The sequence below is a fragment of the Penicillium coprophilum genome (assembly GCF_028826855.1).
Source record: "Penicillium coprophilum strain IBT 35676 chromosome Unknown utg000004l_segment0_segment0, whole genome shotgun sequence".
In the NCBI taxonomy this organism is placed as follows: domain Eukaryota; kingdom Fungi; phylum Ascomycota; class Eurotiomycetes; order Eurotiales; family Aspergillaceae; genus Penicillium; species Penicillium coprophilum.
The window spans coordinates 7997866-8020082 of record NW_026622723.1 but is presented as its reverse complement, the minus strand read 5'-3'; the positions used below and the strand labels follow the sequence as shown (position 1 = coordinate 8020082).

General features: G+C 48.0%; 7 protein-coding genes across 7 annotated transcripts; 4 read left to right on the top strand and 3 right to left on the bottom strand.

Moving 5' to 3' along the window:
- Nucleotides 1-3274: 3274 nt before the first annotated feature.
- N7500_007453 (carbon-nitrogen hydrolase family protein) lies at nucleotides 3275-4377 on the top strand (the record flags this gene model as incomplete). The annotated part of the gene is made up of 4 exons (XM_056678597.1): nucleotides 3275-3319; nucleotides 3409-3497; nucleotides 3610-3980; nucleotides 4046-4377. 4 exons carry the CDS (start codon nucleotides 3275-3277, stop codon nucleotides 4375-4377), a joined length of 837 nt encoding a protein of 278 aa, XP_056533597.1.
- Nucleotides 4378-10627: 6250 nt separating this feature from the next.
- On the bottom strand, nucleotides 10628-12994 carry N7500_007452 (dynamin-like GTPase vpsA; the record flags this gene model as incomplete). Its single annotated transcript, XM_056678596.1, has 6 exons — nucleotides 10628-10796; nucleotides 10854-10938; nucleotides 10994-11897; nucleotides 11958-12693; nucleotides 12801-12895; nucleotides 12971-12994. The coding sequence occupies 6 exons, from the start codon at nucleotides 12992-12994 to the stop codon at nucleotides 10628-10630; spliced, it is 2013 nt and encodes a 670-aa protein (XP_056533596.1).
- Nucleotides 12995-13600: 606 nt separating this feature from the next.
- Nucleotides 13601-15780, bottom strand: N7500_007451 (H(+)-transporting V1 sector ATPase subunit A; the record flags this gene model as incomplete). The annotated part of the gene is made up of 3 exons (XM_056678595.1): nucleotides 13601-15282; nucleotides 15340-15451; nucleotides 15505-15780. The coding sequence occupies 3 exons, from the start codon at nucleotides 15778-15780 to the stop codon at nucleotides 13601-13603; spliced, it is 2070 nt and encodes a 689-aa protein (XP_056533595.1).
- Nucleotides 15781-16227: 447 nt separating this feature from the next.
- N7500_007450 (uncharacterized protein) lies at nucleotides 16228-16962 on the bottom strand (the record flags this gene model as incomplete). Its single annotated transcript, XM_056678594.1, has 1 exon — nucleotides 16228-16962. The coding sequence occupies one exon, from the start codon at nucleotides 16960-16962 to the stop codon at nucleotides 16228-16230; it is 735 nt and encodes a 244-aa protein (XP_056533594.1).
- Nucleotides 16963-17300: 338 nt separating this feature from the next.
- On the top strand, nucleotides 17301-18806 carry N7500_007449 (ankyrin repeat domain-containing protein; the record flags this gene model as incomplete). The annotated part of the gene is made up of 2 exons (XM_056678593.1): nucleotides 17301-17394; nucleotides 17443-18806. The coding sequence occupies 2 exons, from the start codon at nucleotides 17301-17303 to the stop codon at nucleotides 18804-18806; spliced, it is 1458 nt and encodes a 485-aa protein (XP_056533593.1).
- Nucleotides 18807-19065: 259 nt separating this feature from the next.
- On the top strand, nucleotides 19066-20618 carry N7500_007448 (oxygenase MpaB family protein; the record flags this gene model as incomplete). Its single annotated transcript, XM_056678592.1, has 4 exons — nucleotides 19066-19422; nucleotides 19480-19508; nucleotides 19569-20295; nucleotides 20352-20618. 4 exons carry the CDS (start codon nucleotides 19066-19068, stop codon nucleotides 20616-20618), a joined length of 1380 nt encoding a protein of 459 aa, XP_056533592.1.
- A 98-nt stretch (nucleotides 20619-20716) lies between these two features.
- Nucleotides 20717-21767, top strand: N7500_007447 (uncharacterized protein; the record flags this gene model as incomplete). Its single annotated transcript, XM_056678591.1, has 3 exons — nucleotides 20717-20984; nucleotides 21066-21346; nucleotides 21468-21767. The coding sequence occupies 3 exons, from the start codon at nucleotides 20717-20719 to the stop codon at nucleotides 21765-21767; spliced, it is 849 nt and encodes a 282-aa protein (XP_056533591.1).
- Between the last annotated feature and the right edge of the window lie 450 nt (nucleotides 21768-22217).

The following is a 22217-nucleotide window of genomic DNA, read 5'->3' as shown; positions in this document are numbered from 1 at the left end:
TCACTAGAAACTTGCTGACACGAGGTTTAGGAAACCCAAGAGATCTAACAAATGTGAGGGGCTCATCCTTTCAAGAAATGGAAATTATTCGGCACTGGCGGCTCAACATTCTTTACTTTAAAGAGATGATCTTTTCCAAATACTGAAGTACGTCCCGAGGATCTGGAATCTAGGCCATTCCCAAATCCGCGGAAGAAAGCACTGTCAGCCAAGATAGTAGCATAGCATTCTTTTTAACAATCGCAACACCTAATCTCCTAGGTCCAGCATTCTTGCTCAGGATATTCTAGAAATTTGCAAAGATCTTAACCGTAGCATTCTTGTTAACTGTCGGAACTTTTCATCTCCTAGGGCCAGCATTCTTGCTAGGCTATTCTAGAAATCTGCAAAGATCTAAGAAAAGGCTAGTACGGAGTACCGAGTACTCGGTATTTGCTTGACAGACGAGTTCTGGTCATATTCTAAAATAGACTTCAATGTCAGTATACTCCGGGATTGCTGCTGTTCAAACTTACCTCAGCCTCACTCCAAGGCTATGGCAAACTTATCTTATTCTTCGAATTTTCGATTACCGGAAAGTGTTGAGCCTTCAACCCCCTAACGATTACAGTATCTCTCGGGTACACCCACCTAGGTAGTACGTACGTAGTACAGACATTCCGCTCTATAGAAATACTTGTCTAGTGACCAATATTGCTCACTGAATAGATATTGTGCAAGCAAAAAGTGTATAAATAGTTGGGCATTGGCTGGTTTTGCTAATCACATTTATTTGGCCTTCTGATCTGCACTCTGTTAGCATCTGGTATTACTTCGGCACAGTCCCTTATCATTCAATTGGTCAAGTCCTTGGTAGTGTAGGTAGTTCCCAATTCCGAATATTCAAATGATGACCATTAAAGTCACCATATATCTGAGATCTTGAACAGATCTAAAGGACAGAGGAAGAACAAAAAGTACCGCACTATGACTTCCTGGCATACCTCTATTGATCCGTGCAGAATGGCCCCTCTAACGATTTTAGTTGTAGTCCATCCGGCTATGGTATCTACTGTCCCCTCCACACTTATTTACGCTGTGCAGATCTCCAGTATAGAGCCCACCATGAATACACATTGGACACGAATATACGAACTAGGGGTTCCACTAGTGGGATTGCCCTCCTTCTAAGGGTAGTCGCGGCAGTGCTTCGCGACGGTTTCATGATGTCCAGAACAAGCCAGCATATCCGAATGTTCTTTTCCTAGCCGCCGCCCCCTGAGGCATAGATTGGCTAGGCCTAGACTGAACATGACACCCAGGCTGATGAGGCCAAGGACTTTTGTGGGGAAGTGTATCGTATGTGGTCACACTGGTGGAATCAAGTAGTTTAGTGTTAGTTAGCTACGTTTCATTTTACTACCCAACTAAAGCGTTTGAAGATAATAGGTTCAGCTCTCACAAGTATATTACCTCCAACTCTTGCTCTCGGTATAGTTCTTGCCCTTATGTAGGAGGATACGACGCTGAAGACCATTTTATACCTGGATCCGAACATTGTTGGCGTAACCTTGGCCCCTCATCAGAAGGCAACATGTGGCCAAGAGTTTCGGGCAGCAAAATCGACCGCACTTGATATGAGTCTCGGATCAGATGCACAGAGCTATGGGGCTAAGTTGATCTCATGGGAACTTCGTGGGGAACAAAAGGCTCCACTTTACGCGCCAATAGCGACCGAGTCGACGCCGATCATGACTGTTTAGTATGAATGCCACTATGAGGGATTATTATCAGCCATAGGTGCAAAATGAGAAATTTCAGATCTCATCTCGAAGGATCTAGCTATCTCTGCACCAATCCGTTGTTATTTCTAATAACCCTCCCTTCATAGCTGGTATCCAAGAGGTGCTGATGGTCTATTTTCAAAAGAAGGTTGGCAGGTATTGTAGCAAAAACAGTTGTTGTGGCCGGTCTCTTCCTGGGCTCCGAATGGAGAGTAAAGACAAAAAAGTCAGTCCTCCTCAGTGTTCACTCTACACTGAGCCTTTTCTACTTCATCAATGCCACCAGTTGCCTTGTTCTGAACAGGCTAACTATATTGAGGCTGCAAGATATATGAAGTCGTGAAGATGCATTCATATGGTTGGCTTACTGATTATTTTCCTTGGCCAGCGCATCGCACTGCGTATCGTGGTTGGTTCTTCGTTAATCCCTGTCATCCCATTTGGTATGATGTCCAGCTGGCAGGAGAAATCTTCGCGCATGTGTACAAGTTGTGAAAAAGTATTTCAAGTCATCAATTTCTAATCTAGAAATACTTGCTACACCCGCCACAGACAAGCGCAAAGACATCTGTGGGGCGCATTGGATTTGGGGTTTGCAAACGGCGAACAATTGGCTATCTATGTTTCCATCTACGATATTTGTTCGGAGTTCCTGCATCCCATCCCCCCCATTTGGAGCTTCTCCACCCGCCCTGGTAGGCATCTATGCCATCTCATTTGGTAATACTCATGCTGTTCTCTGTTGTATACATTCTGTGGATTCCCCCTGCTTCGCTGTATCTGGTCTCGGTCTGGGCATTATATTTCACTAACATACTGCGAACCTTATCTTTCGTCAGATTGAACATCTGTCTTGAGCTTTACAAGTGTCGGCATGCTGACTACCCCAATAACCGGATGTCAGACATACTCACGAGCAGTATTTAGAGAGCCGGCTGTTGTCGATCTATATGGTAACGGCTATAGAGAGAATCGGTGTTCCAATATCGGTCCACAGTCATAACGCTTTCTTTTTCGCATTTCTGGACTGGTCGTCTGGTTTATCGTGTTAGCAAGGGAGTCGACGTTCGGTCGAGAGGACTTGAAGTTGAATATTCTTTGAGACTCGGCTTTCTCACATTGCCTTGCTGTCATATAAAACATTATTGGGAAAACAATGTTTTTTTTTTTTTTTTTGATACCAGACAGTGGATGACATCACGATATTATATATCAACTTCGTCCATCGATGGATAGAGCGCTCAATTTGGATATTTGATACTTTTCTTGGACTGTAGCATATTCTAAACTTTGCAACTATTTGCGGACGATCATTGTTGTATTGGATCTTCACAGTTCTTTGTTGGAAAGACAAGACATGTTGATCGGAGTGAGTTGGGGTTACATTGTTCATCGACCCCAATTTCTCCAACTTCATGTTGGGGTAACCAGCACCATGGATAGTGTTAAATCCCCCGTGTTTCTTTCCTCTTTTCGTGGCCAGCTCATCTTACTTGTACAATTGACATACCATGGCCGCTACGCATCGTATCGCCGTCATTCAATGGCATATCAAGGTGGGTGCATCCCATTGGGTCATGTTCGAACTTTGTACCATCAATGACGTTTGATTTTATTCCAATCAGATTTACTTACATTCTCCCAGGAGCTTGACATTGAGTACAATCATACAAAAGCATGCAACTACATCCGTGAAGCTGCTGCACAAGGCGCCGAGTTAGCCGTTCTTCCAGAGTAAGAAGCACAATATCAGAGCTATCCAGCAACCCTCGATAGCTCCCAAGACACAGCAACACTCACTAATTCAAGGTGACCAGGTACCATCTCAGCGGCATGGTCCCCACAGACCCCCGTTGGGCAATCCAAGCCGGCGAATCCCCCAGTACCTAGCAAAATACCAAAGTCTGGCCAAGGAACTGCATATCTGCATCGTACCGGGTTCAATTATCGAGAAGCACACAAGGCCCGACCAATCAATCCTGTTCTACAACACAGCATACTTCATCTCAAACGATGGCACTGTGCTCGGCTCCTACAACAAAAAGAACATCTGGCACCCGGAGCGGCCCTTCCTCACCTCAGGCTCAGAGCCTCATACGGCAATAGACACACCGATCGGTCGTGTGGGAATGTTGATTTGCTGGGATTTGGCATTCCCCCCGGCATTCCGGGAATTGATCCGCGACGGGGCACAGATTGTGATTGTGCCTACTTACTGTATGTTGGACACTTTCTCCCCTGTAGTTGTAAGTATTACTTGATCTAACTGAAAAATCTACCAGGGACCCCTCACGACGCCTCCCCCGAGGCCCGCGCGTATAATCCGGATTGTGAAGCCCTGTTCGTCGAGTCGATCATTACATCCCGCTGCTTCGAGAATACCTGTGGTATTGTCTTCTCCAACGCTGCTGGGCCGTCGGAGGATTTCTTGGGCATGTCGCAGATTACTCTTCCTCTTGTTGGGCCGATTGCTAAGATGGGGACTGAGGACGGATTCGTTGTTGCCGATTTAGATACGAGGGTTGTTGCAACCGCGGAGAGGAACTACAGAGTGCGAAAGGACCTAAGCAGTGAGCATTGGCACTATGCTTATGCTCATACCAAGGTTGACTAGGCATTTACGGGATGTTTCTTACTTCTTGCGACCATTATGACCATGAGGTTTTGAGACGGCTTGTCTTCCTTGATGAAATCCTTGATTTGCAGCTTGCTCTTTCTTTTTGTGTCTGCTATCCTCATCCTGTTGACTAGAAGATCAAAGAGTATATTCAAAGTGGTAATATGTACTACATATCTATGACGCTGGTACACTCGGGCGGCTAGTCGCATACGGGCGGATAGACTATTCCGAACACAGTCTAGCGTCAAAAGCTTATCTCCAACTGTATGGCTGCTTGATATCTCGGAACAAAATTACTTCACAAAGTATGTCGCTCATTTCCAAGTTCATTTAGGCTTCATTTTAGCTTCAGTTCTCTTGCAGCTGGCTGTTGTCACTAGGATATTTATTGGAGATTTCTACACTCTGGGAAATCTAGGTGTCTCGATAGGTTTATGCAGATGAGATTGAGCCCCAGGAGACAACAAACATGAGCCTAGGGTACATGGGGTAGCTACGTGGCAATAAACGATTTATCATGGCGACAGCTTCAATCATAGGTCAGGCATTGCTCTTTTTTATCGTGAATGCTGGCTTGCAAGTTATAAATCCTCACTCCTTCTACCAGTACAAGTAGCACTAGGTGACAGCTTCGTATGTACCTGATCAATCCCACGTAAATTCTTCGAGGCAGATCGATTTGGGGAGAATACCTAGGTAACTACTGCGTGATCTTACAATGAACAATGGGGAAGGAGCAGGGGGTACCCATTGTCTCCTATTGTCTCCCATTGCTCCGTCCCAAATAGGCAGGGCACCTTCCTAAACGGTCAATCTACCACCTACCTATTCTCCTACCTATAAATACCTCCCTCTCCCAGCTTCCTCATCTTCTTTCTTTTTCCTTCTTCAACTCTCATTCCTCCTCATATTCCCCTTCACTCATCCCCCTCCCATTCACCAGGGGTTCCATCAATCTCAAGTACATTCCATCATCTCCTTGGGTCTCATCAATCCCTGCTTCATCTAATCGCACCTTTGATTCTATCTTGCATGAGGGTCTCTTAGAAATGAAGCTGTCACCACCTCTCACTGCTAGCAGCGTGTCGCAATGACACGTCACGTCTGTCACGTCAACATCCACCTATGTGGTCCATCACATTCACTGTGGTAAGTCTGCCTTCTAGTACCTGCCACTACGCTTTATCATTTACTCACTTGTTACCTGTCACCAGCCTTCATGAATAGCCACTCTTCACCACCATTCGCCACCTCTCACTTGTCACCTGTCACTACCCTTCAGTTACTAACATGGACGTACTTGCCTCAAAGGCCACATATGACATGGGTTGTTCCCCTCTGGTGTTTCATCTTACATCTGCGCCGCACATTGTAAGTGTTTTTCCTCTCCACCCTACCCTGATCACCCACCCAGCACCTCTCCAACATATTGTCATCCCCTCAGACTGCTATCATGACTCGCTTATCACCAAACCACCCTCTATCATACCTGCAGCCATTCATTACACCTAACTGACCGTATCAAATATGTCCCAAGATCACCATCTGTTCCATTCTTCAGACAAAGATTCCACTCAGACCTGTAGCCTGAGAATCGTCACCTCGATGGTCTTTCATCCGCATGTTGATGCTCGCAACCCACCATCATGAGCATCAGTCTAGATTGTGGTTCTTGGGCATTCAGGTAAGAACTCCAGTATCAGAACTCTCCCCTCCTCTCTGTTCCTTCTGCTCTGCAATGACGAGTGGAAGATCTTACGCACCAGTCCAATGGCTGACGCGGTTACAGCTTGGTGTCTTCTGCCACAGAAAAGCCATTCTTCGCCATCAATCTACCTACTTCGCATATTCTTATATGTGCCTGCTATAGCCTTGGCCTTTGATGCATATAATGTCCACGTTATGCATCCAACCTACCGACATGGCCATCAATCCAGATTGTGTCTTGCAGGTATTTAGGTAAGAACTCCAGTATCAGAACTCTCCCCTCCTCTCTGTGCCTTCTGCTCTGCAATGACGAGTGGAAGATCTTACGCACCAGTCCAATGGCTGACGCGGTTGTAGCTCGGTGCGTTCTTTCGCAGAGATACCACTCTTTTTCATCAATCTGCCTGCCTTGCTGTTTGTTGCATGTGACCCCTACATTCTACATCCAATTCACACACATCTGCAGCCGACCAGCAACAACATGCCAGTTTTCGACAAACCGTACGAGATACAATCTTGCCATATTACCTTTTTCGGACATAGTATATGACAACGGTATGTCCTTTACCTCCTGGCTGCCACCGCAACATTTCCAGCTAAGGTCATCCACTGGTCTCACCACCTTGATTCTTGACAACAAAGCTCCTTTGCCTCTGAGTTGAACAATCCATGACAACTCCAAGTCATCAAGGCCAAACCAAGAAAGAGAACGAAAATCAATCTCAACACCATCGACCATCATCAACCATCACCAACCACCATCATCAACCATCATCAACCATCATCAACCATCATCAACCATCATCAACCATCATCAACCATCATCAACCATCATCAACCATCATCAACCATCATCAACCATCATCAACCATCATCAACCATCATCAACCATCATCAACCATCATCAACCATCATCAACCATCATCAACCATCAAAATCGTGAACATTGTCAACATCAAATCATAAGGGATATAGAAGGAAGAGAGACCGAGGACTGTATGGATGGAAGCAACAGGAACGAACAAGGAGAAGGGATAGAAATTTGGGGTTGATCTTCGCAAGAGAAAGGGATTCGGTGAGATCAGAAACACCATCTCTGGAGCTTCAAGGCCGACTCACAGAAATACAGTCTCCTGTTGGCTTCAGAGTCTTCCAACACCTCCCAATTCAATCATGCTCCAGCCAGCAGAGCTCATGACCACCCCAGAATCAGGAGGGATGCAATGGCATGACCGTTAGTTTCTCAACTTCTGACCATCCTTTGCCAGTGCTAACATTTCCAGTCACGACTATCCACTATCCACCCACAAGATCTACGAGAAATCGAAAATTTTCGGCTCAACTCAATCCACCCTTTGAGAGATCTCGCATCTCACATGGTCATTGCATCCCACCACCCAGTCTAGTGCGGTACCACATCAACCTGCTGCAATGCTGCAGACTACAACTACCCCGTGCCTCACTGCCTTCCTCGACAGTAGCCAGGCGAGCCAGAAATACAATCCTCTGACACCATACTTCTCAACACCAACAGGCGGTGTGTTGGGTAGTATGATCAGGAGATCTCGGTTTCTGGTACCTGGCACTGTGACAACATGAAGAACCATTATCCTCGACAGTCACCATGAGTTTGCTAAAAAATATCTCTTCTGACACCATACTTTCCGGCACCAACAGGCGGTGTGTTGGGTGGTATGAATCAGAAGGTCCATATTTTTAGTACCTGGGACTGTGGCAGCATGAAGAACCATTATCTTCGACGGTTACCATGAGACCGCTAGGAATTTATCTTTTGATACCATATCTCTCAACACCAACAGACGGTGTGTTGGGGGATATGAATCAGGAGGTCCCTGTTTCTAGCACCTGGTACCGTGACAACACTGAAGAACCATCGTCCTCGACAGTCACCACGCGAGCGCTAGGAATACATTCTCTGACACCATACTTTTCGGCACCAATAGGCGGTGTGTTGAGTTGTATGATCAGGGGATCCATGTTTCTTGTACCTGGGACTGTGACAGCAATGAAGAACCATTATCCTCGTCAGTCAAACTGGCGAGTTGGTTCTGGTATATCAGGGCTGCCCATTGCGGGTTGACCCTGGTATATCACTCTTGTCCCAGCGAGGCGTGATCAAGGTAAGTGCAGGTAACAAGAACGGCATCGCCTCATTGCAGTATGGGACTACCAACGCACATCACCCAGTCATTTCTCGGCACTCAGCGACCAACAATCTCCCAGTACCTTTAGCTTTGGGTCAAATGAAATTCCAACCCCCAAGATCACAGCCACTCTTGGTGAACTGGTACCAACGATATCACACCCGAGACACAGAATCTCAACACTGTGACTCTCATCAACATGAACTTCTACTATCCACTGCTGAGCACTTCCCACTGGACTGGGTCGGTACACTGAAACACGGGCACCGATCATCGAGCGCTTCTACCTAAGCTTCTCATGGCCAATCATGAACTCTGACACCTTTGTGACTTCAATGCATGGAATGCAATGTCTTTGTCATCTTCAAACTTGCCTCAAGCGCACGAGCCATTTTTTTCACAAGACGAACTGACCACAACTGGACTCAAGAGGATGGTAAGTCTTCAAAACAGTTCTCCCATTGAAAAGCACCATGACTGACAATTCCAAGCTAAACGCATACATTGAAAAAGAGAAGGGGAAAGAAGCACAATCTGACCGCAACACTCTTCCCCATCGGGGATTTGCAACCTCGCATGACCAGCAGGTTCTCATGGGACAGCCACAGGCCATAAAACCATCAGAAAAAGAGAAAAAAAGGAAAAGAAAGAAAAACAATAACACACAAGGCAAAAAGTCCAAACATCGTCCACACTTCGGAAGAGGCCATTGGCAAAAGAGGGTCATAACATCATTGAATGGAAGCACGCCACCTTGAAAGGCAATCTGATCAATCGTGGACTTGACTTCACTACAATTGTCAGATATTACAGCGCTGCACTTGGTGGAAAGGATGGATATGGAGAATAGGGAATGATTCGGATATTGTGGTGGATATGATGATACAGAGAATGCGGAAAATGTTGAACATGGGAATGCGTGAATCGATTTTGTTTTGATGGGAGGATTCGAGGGTTTTGTTTGCATTGTCCAACACTTGCACCTCGCAACCGGCTCTGCTGAGTCTTCAATCTCAGCTCGAACATTCTTTCCATGGACATCATCAACTTCCATGTCTGTCAGTATTTGCTTGGGAGTTTGGACTTATTTTGTATCTCCTGGAAGTGATTTCCAGTCTTATGTATTAAGAGAACTTCTGCCACTTCAAATCTGCAGAATTCAAAAGTGAAGGACACTGTCATCATCATAATCAATTTTTGATCCCTTCTCATACAAATAACAGTAGTCTTGATTTCTATCTTGCTACTCATTATCAAAAAAGAGATCATACAAAAAAAGAAAACACTAAAGAGTTTGCCTATCCAACACAGGAATAGTCGACGCCTCTATTTTTGAGATCAGATTGGAAGGCTTTCAGATGAGGAGCCACGGGTAATAATGACAAGATACATCATCAAAAGACTCATTCAAAAAAAGGGGGTGATATCTCCCATGCCAGTACCCTATGCCTAGGCCACGGCCCAACCCCGAAGGGTCCGGAATGCATAAGTGGAAATCTTTCTACAAGCGTGGGCTGAGGGACTCGAGCTTCAACTAGCAGGGGGGGCAATTGCTAGCAGAGGAATTCCCTCAGCAACTGGGGACGAGGGTGGATGGACTTTTGTTTGCCTTGAATTTATAGAACGATATACTTCTGAAAGAGGAAGGTGGATCCATATGACATAATATGGTGCCTGAAGGTGCCTGGAGGTGCCTGAATATCAATGACCCTTGACAAAGCGTATCTACTTTGTCTGTCTGTTGGAATCAGCATCCAGTCCAAGATATCGGTGACTTTGAACGGTTCTATGCTTTTTCCAAATCAAATGTGCAAACTGTTTAAATTTACTGTATATATCTGATCTACACAGTGAATGATGGTAGAAATCGAAAAGTCAAAATCTGAATTCTAAGCTAAGTCATAAAGCAGAGAGAGAATCATTCATGGAAACAATCATCCGGGCGTTCATGGCATGCAAGTCCGCGAACACAGACAACAGACCAAGCAATGAGAAAGGAAACGGTATAGAGCTCTCAAATTGGGAAAAAGAAGAACGAAAAAGAAAACACATGACAGGACGAGGCAAAGAACTCCCCCTTACATCAAAACCAAAGACGATCACCGATGACGCGAATCCGAAATTCGAGCGAACCCAAACCACCCAGGTCAACATCTAAACAAGGACCAACGGAACAAGTCACTATCCAAGAGATGGTAGGAACGGCAAAGCAAGTACGGAGTATAATCAAGATATCCGGAGGGTGTTGTAAAAATCACAAAGAGATGCGAGGAGCCCAACTCCGCCAACGCGAGAGCTCGATCATACAGCGGTCAATGGGATGAGGTTTTCCTTTGTGGGTAAATCGTCTGGCGACCAAGTCCACTATTTCGTCACTGGACTTGGCTGACGATTTCGCTGGCACGACCCAAGCTCTCGACCATCTGTTGGCATTCCTTGCGTCGGCGGGTTGTGTAATCACTCTCCTTGAGGAGTTCGTCGAGCTCGTTGGTGCGGTACATGTTCTCCAGGAGTTCACGTTGCATCTCATCCTTGGTGAATCTGGGGAAGTCTTTTGTTAGTGTACTGATTGCGGAGGGAACTTTGGATGAGACATACTGGACCAGGGTGTACATGACGGCCTTGGGGACCATGTCGATCATTGTGCGCTTGACAATATTGAAGTAGGAGGTAATCAGGAGTTCTGTGTGAGTGTTAGTGACGTCCCATAGGGTGTTAATGTGGACTGGTTTACTTACTGATAACCTCGACTTCGGTGGCTTCACGCTCAGACAAGCTGGCTGAAGCCTTGAGAGTTGGGGGAGGAGCCTCCATCAGGGCCATCTTCTTCTTGTTCTTGGAAGCCCAGAAGCTGCCGAAGAACCCACTCTGGCTGCTGGACTCACCGGAGGTGTCGAGCGAGGGGCTCTGGGCACGAGCGGGGAGGAGAGGCTTGCCGGTCTTGGGGTCGACCTGTGTAGGCTTGGCAGCCGCTTGACGCTCGTTGACGATGGTCATGGCGCGGTGTCCGTTCAGGAAATCAGGGTGACCGGTGTTCACGTAGGTGGATTCCATGTTGATCAAGTCCTTGACCAGCTTATTGGTGGGCTCCAGGCATTTCTTGAAGAAGGAAATGACGACAGCATGGAACTTCTCCTTCAGCATGGGGTAGCGGCGGAACAGCTGCTTGGTCAAGAGCTGGCTCAGGATACGCACCAACTCGTCGTATACCAGTGAGATACATTTCAAGCTGGGCTCTTCCAGGCGCCTGATCTGTTGCTTGACGATCAACTCGAAGGCGGTGGTGCCGACGAATAGTGCGGGGGAAGAACCGGAGGAGTTGTAAAGGATGGTCCGGATGTCAATGTCCTTCACGATGTCGAAGGGATCGACGGCCTTGATACCGTTGGAGTAGAGTTCGTGGAACACAAAGGAGATACGAGCGCCGCCGGATAGCTCGATACTGGACAACTCTTGGTTATTTCCCTCCAAGACTGTACGGTACTCGTTGCTGAATTCAGTGATGATGTTCAGGATAATGTTGGCGCTGTTGCCGAGCATAGAATCACCTAGTTGCGATAGCTCTGCGGTGTATTTCTGGAGGGAAGCGGAAATGCGGGCCTTGATATCGGGCAGGGTCTGCTTGATGTGCATCATAAGGATCTAGAAAGAGGAAGTTCGTTAGCCCAAGGGTCTCCGAGACGGTCAGCGGTCAGCCCGTACCAAGTTCAGTTTGCGTGCCAGATACGGCGTACCGCAGTAGGAAGCCTTATTCCGGTACGCCTTGTGGTTCTCGAAGAAGTTCTTCTCGTTCTCCAGGGCGTAAGCAATGGGCTTTTTGTTCTCAATGTCACGCTGGCCACGGTTGACCACTGGCACATAGCCCAAACGCAGGGGGATAATTCGTCCAGCGAGAATATCCACCACGTCGGTTCCATCGTCCATCAGATCGACCTTACTCAACACACCGATGGTGCGCTGACCCTCTGGATCCACCTCGCGCGCCAGCTTCAAGCCATCGGAGTTGGCAAGATCCTGGTTGGCCGAAGTAACAGCCAGGATGATTGCGTTAGGCTTGCTGATATACTTGAGGACCATATCGCGGATCTGTCTCTCAATATCCTTGGGCTGGTCTCCGACGGGCACCTTGGTCAAACCAGGCAGATCGACGAGGGTCAAGGTCAAGACGTTGGGGGAGTAGATGCGCAGGTTGATTGGGGAGGGCGAGATTCCGGCATTCTTTCCGACCTTGGTTTCTGTTTCGCGCACGATCTCATCCCGAATCTTGTTGAAGTCGTAGAACTTCTCCCCGGGGAGGTGCAGGAATTCACCATACTCGTTCACGTTGGACTCGCTATCCGTTGTCTCTAACTTGGTCTCACCATTTGTCGTGGTGGTTTTGTTGATCAGTTGCAGAATGAGAGGTCTCCGAGTCACGATTCCAGAGCCACGAGGCAAGCTGCAAGGCGAAATCTGTTAGCAAATATTGTCGACATTGTGTCGCATGCCCCGCCACCGGAGGTGTGGACAGGAGGCCGCGCAAGCTCCCCAAAGCAACCAACGTACAAATCCCGGCCGACGATGTTCTCTAGCACTGAACTCTTTCCACTGGACTGTGATCCGACAACGGCGATCTGGGGCAAATCAATCGGGTTTTGGACCTAAAACGGGTAGAGGTGTTAGCACACGTGGTGCCCCTGGAATCACAATTGAACTGTGACCTTGAGCAGGCATACATACACCGACTGTGGAGAAGACATCTTGAAGCTTGTTGACTAGTGAAATCAAGCTAGGGTCATTGACGTTTATGCTGCACGGAGATTAGCTTGACCGCATCGGAAAGGGACAGGGGTTTGCGCACGAGTGGCCGGTCGTGGGGCTTGCCATGGCTGGCGATTTGGGATATGAAAACTGCTTCTAGGCAAGAAACGAAAAGACAAGAAGAACGAGACACAACAGAGAAGTTGAATAAAGCACAACGGGAGGTGTACGATGCAAGTGGATTGTTTGGCCGACCTCGAAGGCGGTGATGTAGTGGCGTCCAGAGCGGTCTCTCCAGGGCTGCCTACGTAGGCTCCAGGCAATTCAAGTATTCACTATAATATGATATTATAACTTGAATATTCAAAAGAAATACAGAGCAGGGTAATTCTATGAGTCAATAAACTCAATAGCTACGACCTCTTTTCTTATAGTCATGTGCAAAACTTGTGCTGCCTGACGCGTACGGGCCACATGTACACCTGGAATGACGATCAAGGTACCAAAATGAAAAAAAAAAAAATCAAGTTGGACACAATAACTACAGGGGAATGTGCTCAAACAAACATCTAAAGGAAAATACATGCTAAGCTAAGATGTCACTTTCACTCGTCCGAAACTGAGGCAAATCGCTCGGTCATGGACTGGAGGATCTTCTCGTACTTGGCCGAGATCTCAGCCTCGTCGTCCGGAACCTCGAACTTCATGCCACGCAGAGCACTCTGGAGATCAGCGGTAGCCTCACGGACCTTGGCCCAATTCTGACCCTGCGCGATGGCCTTTTGTGCCTCATTGTGGTAGCCCATAAACGCCTTCATCATGTACTCGGTCTTCCACAAGGGGCAGAACTGATCATAGTCACTGTATCCGTTCTGCTGGAGGAAGTCATCCTTGAGCAAGCTGGCCACGTCCAGCGTGATCTTATCCGAATCACCCAGCGCCGCCTTACCAACAAGCTGGACGACCTGGTCCAATTCCTCGGACTTGGTCAAAAGTTCACGAATCTGGTCGCGGAGACGAGGGAATTCAGGATGGTCCTTCTCGTAGTATTTATCCAAAACTGCGTTGTATTTGCTGTAGGAGACGGAGGTGTTGACCGAAGGGAAGTGCTTTCGCTGCGCCAGCTTCTTGTCGAGACCCCAGAACACTTGGACAATACTCAAGGTACTGCTAGTGACGGGATCGGAGAAATCACCACCAGGCGGGCTGACAGCACCAACGATGCTGACACTGCCCACGCGCTCGGGGCTACCGAGAGCACTACTCTTGCCAGCACGCTCGTAGAAAGAGGCAAGCTTGGCTCCCAGGTATGCGGGGAAACCCTGATCAGCAGGCATCTCACCAAGACGACCTGAAATCTCACGCAGAGCCTCAGCCCAACGGGAACTGGAGTCGGCCATCATAGCCACATCCTTGCCCTGATCACGGAAGTATTCGGCGATAGTGATACCGGTATAAATTGAGGCCTCACGGGCGGCGACGGGCATGTTAGAGGTGTTGGCGATAAGGCAGGTACGCTTCATGATAGGCTCCTTGCGGCCGTCGACGGTAATAGAGAGCTGCAAACGAAAGATAGTCAGTAAAACGCTATCGCAGTAGGTTTGGGTGGGGGCATTTACATCAGGGAAATCCATCAAGACTTCGGCCATCTCGTTTCCACGCTCACCGCAGCCAACGTAGACGATGATATCACTGTTTGAGAACTTGGACACACTCTGGGAAATGACAGTCTTTCCACATCCAAAAGCACCAGGAATACAGACAGTGCCACCCTGGACACTGGGGAAGAGAGCATCCAACACTCTCTGGCCGACGATGAAGGGCGCATCGGCGGACAGCCTGTCGCTAACCGGGCGGGGAACACGAACGGGCCAGGTCTGCATCATACCGAACTCAGTCTTCTTACCATCAAACTCCACCTCGAGCAGCTTCTCCTCGACGGTGTAGCTGCCAGCAGGGGCAATCCGAGTAATGGTACCCCGTGCGCGAGGAGGCAGCAGGATCTTGTGATCGTTCACCAGACTGTTCTCGTACACGGAACCCCAGATGTCACCGCCAGTGATGTGATCGCCGACCTTGAAGGTAGTAGGCTTGTAGTCCCACTTTCGCTCGCGGTCCAAGGCGTTCACCGAAATACCACGGGGAATGTAGATACTCTTCGATTGGTCGGCGATGGCTTTGAGGGGTCGCTGAATACCGTCGTAGATCGTCTCCATCAGACCGGGGCCCAGCTCGACTGAAAGGGGCTTTCCTGTCCTCTCCACAGGGTCTCCAACAGTCAAACCAGCTGTTATTCAAAGGTAACATCGGTTAGCATAGCTCTTTGGGGGTGTGATGAAATCACACAGGTTTGGGGGCTGCAGAGCTCTACCTGTTTCCTCGTAGACCTGAATCGTGGCCTTGTCTTGTTCAATTCGAATGACTTCACCAACAAGCATGTCATAACCGACACGACACTATGCGGTCAGTATCTGGGGTTCTCCACGTTGTCGGAGCTGGGGCTGCCTACCAACTCATACATGGCACAACCGATCATGTTCTCGGCCACGACGACAGGGCCGGAGACCGAAAAGATCGAGCCATGTTTCTCAGAATTGTCCGAAGTCATAATGGAAGAAGCCTGTGTGGAATGGAGAGACACAGAGTGGGAGGAGGTAGTTGAGGAGGGCGAGTCTGGAAGCGGTGGCAGCTCGGCGGGCGGTGATGGCTGTGTCAACGTATGCTTGGTTATCAGATCCAACAACGACGCCCGCGCTTTCAATCGAGGTCTTCCCAAGCCTAACATTCGCTTTGGATTGCAAAGTGTTGGAACTGGATTTCGATTCTTAGCCCCCGTGGAGTGCCCCTGATCTCTTCGTCCAATCCTCGGTCTCTTCCCCGCGGACCGAATCGCGGTCATGCAAGCCGATCTTTCAGCTTGGCTTGTAACGCCTGTGGCTTTTCTCTCATCATACAGTCTATGGGCTTTCAGTGGTGAAAATCCTTCTATTGGGAATTTCCCTCCTGCGGCTTTTGGGAACCACTCTAACCACTGAACATCTGATTCATCTTACAAGTTCGATAAGCTCTACTGCATCTACTCCACAATAACCTCGAAACCCATCAAAATTGAACGAATAATGCTTGCATTGCAGAAAATTACTTGATAAAAAAAACTAACGATCTGGAACAGCCTACGATATCTAGTACCAATGGAACCTGATGATAACGTCTATCTCGATCGCAAAAGCGGTCAATAGCTGTCTTCCAGTTCTTCGATGGCCCCATAAATCATACGGAGCAGATTTCGAAACTCGACCGCAAGATGCTCAGCATGTCCATTGACCAATGACCAGGGCGAAGCAGCAGGAAAAAAGGCACGCAGCTTGATCCTACAACCGCCCTCGGTATCCATGAATTCGTTCATGATATAGAAGAACTTGCTCCCATTGTCAAGTGTCGCGACCAAGTACTCCGCCTTTTCGTACTTATCTTCTCGCTCCTCTACCATCCACTGGGGAATCTCTCCGCTCTCCGCGAGATCAACATATCGAACCTTGGCCATGTGCTCTCCGATAAGCTCCACCCCGCAGTCTGGCCCTTTGCTGGCGGGGGCTCCTGGGGAATGCATAACCAGGTAGTTCTCTGGGTGCGTTGGGAATACGAAGTTTCGTGCCATCTCATCGAGGGGTTGGGAGAGCTGCCAGCGACCGCATATTGCACTCATCTCAGTTGCGGAGACCCCGGTTACTTTCATATATGTTCTGCACTCTCTGAATTTCCCTTGCGAGTCTCGAATCAGCGATTCAAAATAGTTGTTTCCTTCCTCAATTTGATCTTTTAGAAGGTCTAGCATCGGCGCTTGAAACAATAAGCACCGCAAGTTGTCGAGCGCGCGATAACAAGCTTGAAGTTCCAAGTTATCGATATCAGCCTCAGATTTAGATATCCCATTCAGCTTAAACTTGATGGTTGGCCTTGGCTCCATGGCTCTTGTTATTTTCTGAGAGGTTCAAAGATTGCGCCCAGAGTATTTTCTACGGGCGACAGCCGCAGCCTTTATAGTCTCGGCAGCTCAACAAGTCATGATTCAAAGCGGGATTAATGAAACCTGAAAGGACCGAAGAATGTAAAATGAGAATAAAGAAAGCATACAAGGCCATTGACACAGTTCCCAAAGACAGTACATATCCTCTTGGCATTCGGTTTAGTGCGCTTTCTCAGGCCGCTTTTTGTTCACTTCGCCCCTAAACTGACTCACACTGAGAGAGCCCATGCTATGTATTCTATTTGAACACCAGATCTGTGATTTAATATTTTCTTACAATGCGAGTTCCCCTCGAGATTCTCGAGCTCATTCTGCAGGAAGCGGTCAAGTGTCTATCCTACCAGGAGATTTTACGATTCAGACTAGTCAACAGTGGGTGCCCATCGTCACATCTCGTCTCCCGCCCCTGAACATGTCTAGGTCTCTTCGATAGAGCGCTATGGCCAGCGAGTGCGCATCTACCGAATGAGAAGTCTCTCTTCACATCATGGCACACATTTCCATACAAGCGAAAATACCTGTGGTACTTGATTGAAGAGCACTATACCCGGCCATGTACCTTCTCACATATGATTCAGGGCATTCTTGAGCTGCCTCGCGTTGCAGGTATGAGCGTTCAAGAGCAACGTGGCATCATCGACAAGATGATCGATGCTTTTATTCATAGTGTCCATGGTCCTGAGGCTCTATATGGACTCCACCGTCCCGAAAATGTTGCTCCCCGGCAGGAACGCTATTGCACGTCCACTGGACACCAAGGTCCAGCTGAAAACACTCTAATCGCAGGACTCATCGTTAGCTCGATATACCGAGGGGATCATGTGGAGTTGCAGGGTCTTCTTAACCGGTGCGATTACAGTGGACTTTGGAATCAGAATCTTGGCTTAGTGCCGGTCGATCTGGCATACAGAGAGGGTACACGAGAGGTCATTCACACCCTCGTGCAGCATGGATGTGTGACAATGTACACGGGCAAGACAGCCTGGTCATACGACACCACATGTGGTTTGGCTGTAGCGGCACGACACGGAGATAAGCTGTTGCTGGAGACGTGGGTTACGCTGTTGAGCGAGCGTGCGGCCCGCCATGAACAGAATTTGTTCTCAGAACTGCGTACGGCCGTACGAGGAGCACTGCGCATCGGCCGAATTGAGATGGCAGCCCTGCTAGAGAAATATTTGAATTGGACATGGTCGGATATGAAGATGCTCTGGTTTCAATGTCTCAATGCGGCTGTCAAGGACGGGATGTTGGATGTTGTACAATGGCTTCTACGTCGGGAAGGGCCTTCTCTCGCGCTGCAGAGCACACAATGGCACAAAGCCCCGCTGTTTATTGCACTACAAGATTGTCCTTTTGAGAAAAGACTAGCAATGGTCGAGCTCTTACTGGATCATGGTGCAAATCCCGACGGCGGCGTCGGACTCTCACTCACTCCACTTCACATAGCCATTGAAAATGGAGAAGAGGAAGTCGCGATTTTACTATTGAATAGAGGAGCCGACCCAAATGTGGTGGGGAGAAGAGGCCCGCCGCTACATATGGCTACGCAATGGAGATACCCAGAGTTGGTGCGATGCCTTTTGAAACACAAAGCCCAACGCAATTACCAGTTCAAAGGGAAAAGATATTCTGTGTCGCAGGATACGAAGGTGGTTAGTAACATCATGCGATTACTTGGGGAGCTGGGGTTGGAGGAAGAGCCGGTACAGCAAAAGGAATATTATGTGCTCGGCCAAAAATGTACTCGTAGATCATCCTCTGCCAAGGTTGGTCTTCCATAGATACCAATCAGGTAATGTGGGAGAATCTAAGAACCTGGCATGTGAGCAGTTACATGGATGGCATCCAATCAACATTCAAAAACATTTCCGCAGTCAACGATCTGAATGGTTGAAGTGGCTTCACCTAACCCCTCCATCTCCTAACCGTGGACCACGGCACATGACTCCCATTGCCTCGAGCTATATAGAAGATATACAGGAGATGTTTCTCATAGAGATAAATACACACCTACCTGACCTATACACTGAGTTGGCAATCATGGGGTTGAAGAGTCCCAGCGAAAATAGGACTGAGTGCCACTGCTGGGACTACTCCTTTCGTTGGACCGACCTCCACTCCTCTGCCGATGACCTAAAACCGTTGATGTACAGATTTGATTCCCTAGCCGACGAATGTGTGGACCGCTTAAACAAAATACCCTCCACCGACGATGGCCCTGATAAACGGTCTTTCAATAAAGATCTTTATGGCTTACTGAGGGATCACGCCGAGGAGGATTCAAAACTCAAAGAGCTCTGGACGGAGATCAATACAGTTCCGGAGTGGGTGGACTGGGATCGGATTCAACGGGCCCAGGATGTTTTCTTTCGATATGGCCTTCCGATTCTCCATGCTGTGAGTGGTTGAAGACATAACTATGTTTGAGGATAAAACAAGTGACCTCATCAATAGCTCAACTTTGAAAGCTTACTTGGTGGAATGTAAAAATACCTTTCTCCATTCAGACAATTATTGTCAACCAGGAACTGATCACAGTCTAGGGGAGCAACCCGAGCCGTCGAGACCCTTTCACGAACAGGTGGTTTCGGGGCTAAGGTGGTACGACGAAGATTACTCGAGACACTTCAGTATCTGCTTCAGGTTAATAACTCCGTGAAAGGCATGATGCCAGGTGGGGATGGCCACGTATCATGTGTTCGTGTCCGACTGCTGCATTCATTGGTCCGCAAGAGGATCCTAAGTCTGGTAGACCAAAACCCTGAATACTATGATATCGATAAATATGGCACGCCGTTTAATGATCTAGACTGCATTGGCACGATCATCACACTCTGCAGTTTGGTGGTATGGGTTGGTCTTCCGCGACAGGGCATCTATCTCAGCCAGCACGAAACCGAGGATTATATCGCGCTGTGGAGGCTAGTTGCCTACTATATGGGCACACCGACGGATTCATTTGAGAGCACAGCAAAGGCTCGTGCTATGATGGAGTCCCTTCTGCACTCCGAAATTGATCCCACTGAGACTGGAAAGATTCTGGCTAAAAACATCATCATTGGTCTGGAGAATACAGCTCCGACTTTTGCGTCTAAGGGATTCATGGAAGCAATGAGTCGGCTACTCAATGGAGATCAACTGGCTGATGAGCTTGATATTCCTCGGCCTAGCTTATACTATCGGTTGCTGATTTGGGGATATTGCTTCTGGGTTATGACCGTCTCCTATATTGTTCCGAAGGTAGATTTCCTCGACAGGATTATGATTTCAGTACGTGATGACACTATCCACAGTCTTTGATACTGTCTAACGAATAACTTTTCCAGCTCCACCGGAGGCTCTTCTATAGGTTCATCCTCAATGAGAAGACAGGACTTGGGAAGGAGTCGCGGTTTGAGTTCAAATATGTGCCTACTCTCGATCGCACAACTCACCTGGGCCAGCGAAGAAGCACGCATTTCAAGAGACCCGGCATTGAAAATCTGGCACAGTTAGGTCTTCTGGGGGCTTTTATTGTAGTAGCCACTTTGAGTCTGGGACTTGTTTTTGCGGCAAGGATGGTTCTTTCGCAGCTCTTCGTGGTTGATGTATAAGATTCGGTGTGACGAGGTATATATCTTCACCATCTCTCACTTCACTTTTTTCACCTTTTCTCTTCCTTTAAAGTCTTTGGCCCAGTCTCGCCTCAAGTATGGCGTCCAAGAAGCCGCCGAAGAGACAACTTGCACGTACACCTAAATGGAAACACAGTGAAGTCTCGCCGCTGACTTGCAGCCTGGCCGACACCGAGGAATGCCTTGCTCATTTGAATGAGATGAGCCGTGCATGCCATGCTATTCTGGAAAACAAACAAAGTATCACTTCAGGTCCTATCGACAATTCATTTTATCCATTGATCACAAAGCCCCGCGATCTTCTTGAAATGCTGTTGCACACCATGATCGAATGGAATGAGGATGGTACATTAAAACAGTGATCAAGTGGCAGGCGTCTGGCCGACGAGCTTATGCCTCTGATTGTCTCTCTAAACTTGCATTCAGGCCAAAGCGTCACACATTGTGGCCAGTTGACTTCGACACTAGCGGGCACATCTGTCCCAACCGACTGCCAGCCGGTGACCCGTGATCATTTGGGCCTTTGGCCTACCTTTTATTCCAACTACGCAGTCCATATCGAATGGGATGGTCTATCTACAGAACCATGGATGCTCAGAGATATCAAGAAGCTTTCCTTGGTCGAGCATTCAACCAAGATCCTTTTGACCATCGGTAATGGCCACGCAATCTTGACTCCTATTCATGGTTTCATCGGCTTACACTTAGTCATTGGTCCCTCCAAGTCTCATACAGTCATTTGACCGACTGGTCTACGTGGTATTACAGCAAAGGAATGGCAAGCTTGATTGAGTTTACCCTTCGCTAAATCATCCGACGTGCGTCCAGAATTGTCGCCCCCTCATCAAGTCCATTTCTTTGGCTAGTTGTGATGAACTGACCCCTACTTACTGTGAGACAATCCAACCTGGTGGCGATGGCAACGTCACTTGTGAAAGTAAAACGGAACTGGGGTCTTTGGACGGCCCTACATCTAGCACGCCAAAAGCTAAGCGTAAGCGCGAGAGCAAAATTGAATGTCCTCCTGTGCGATCAACCCCATACGACACCACCATTCATATCCGAAGCGCTCTCGATGACTACGATCAATCTGCTCTGGTAGTGTGTGATATGATTGACCGACTGTAGACAACTCGTCGGATATTCCAATCGACCCGGGATGTACTGAACAATGAAGCTGTCCGTCGAGTGCTCCGACTGCTCGATGAATGACAGAACATTTGACAGGCTATGCTGAGACTCAAAACAGTATTAGTGACTGTCAAGAAGAGGTTTTTTGTTATATGTTGAACCAAGCACTACAAAATGCCAGCCTGCCGAGGAATGACGAATTTCATTTGGACGCCACTCAGTCGATCACTCCCACCGACCATCCTTCTGATGATTATATCGACACTCTTGAAGATGTTATTGTCAGTTCACACGGAGACTCAACCGGTGGAGATCGGCATGGTGATTCAACTGGGGGTCATGGAGATCTTGCCGTCAAGAACAGCTAAGCTCACAGTCCCCAAATAGCCTGAGCCTCATAAGTAGATGCCTGCAAATGCTGCAACGAGGAAGAGGGCTGCTTTATGG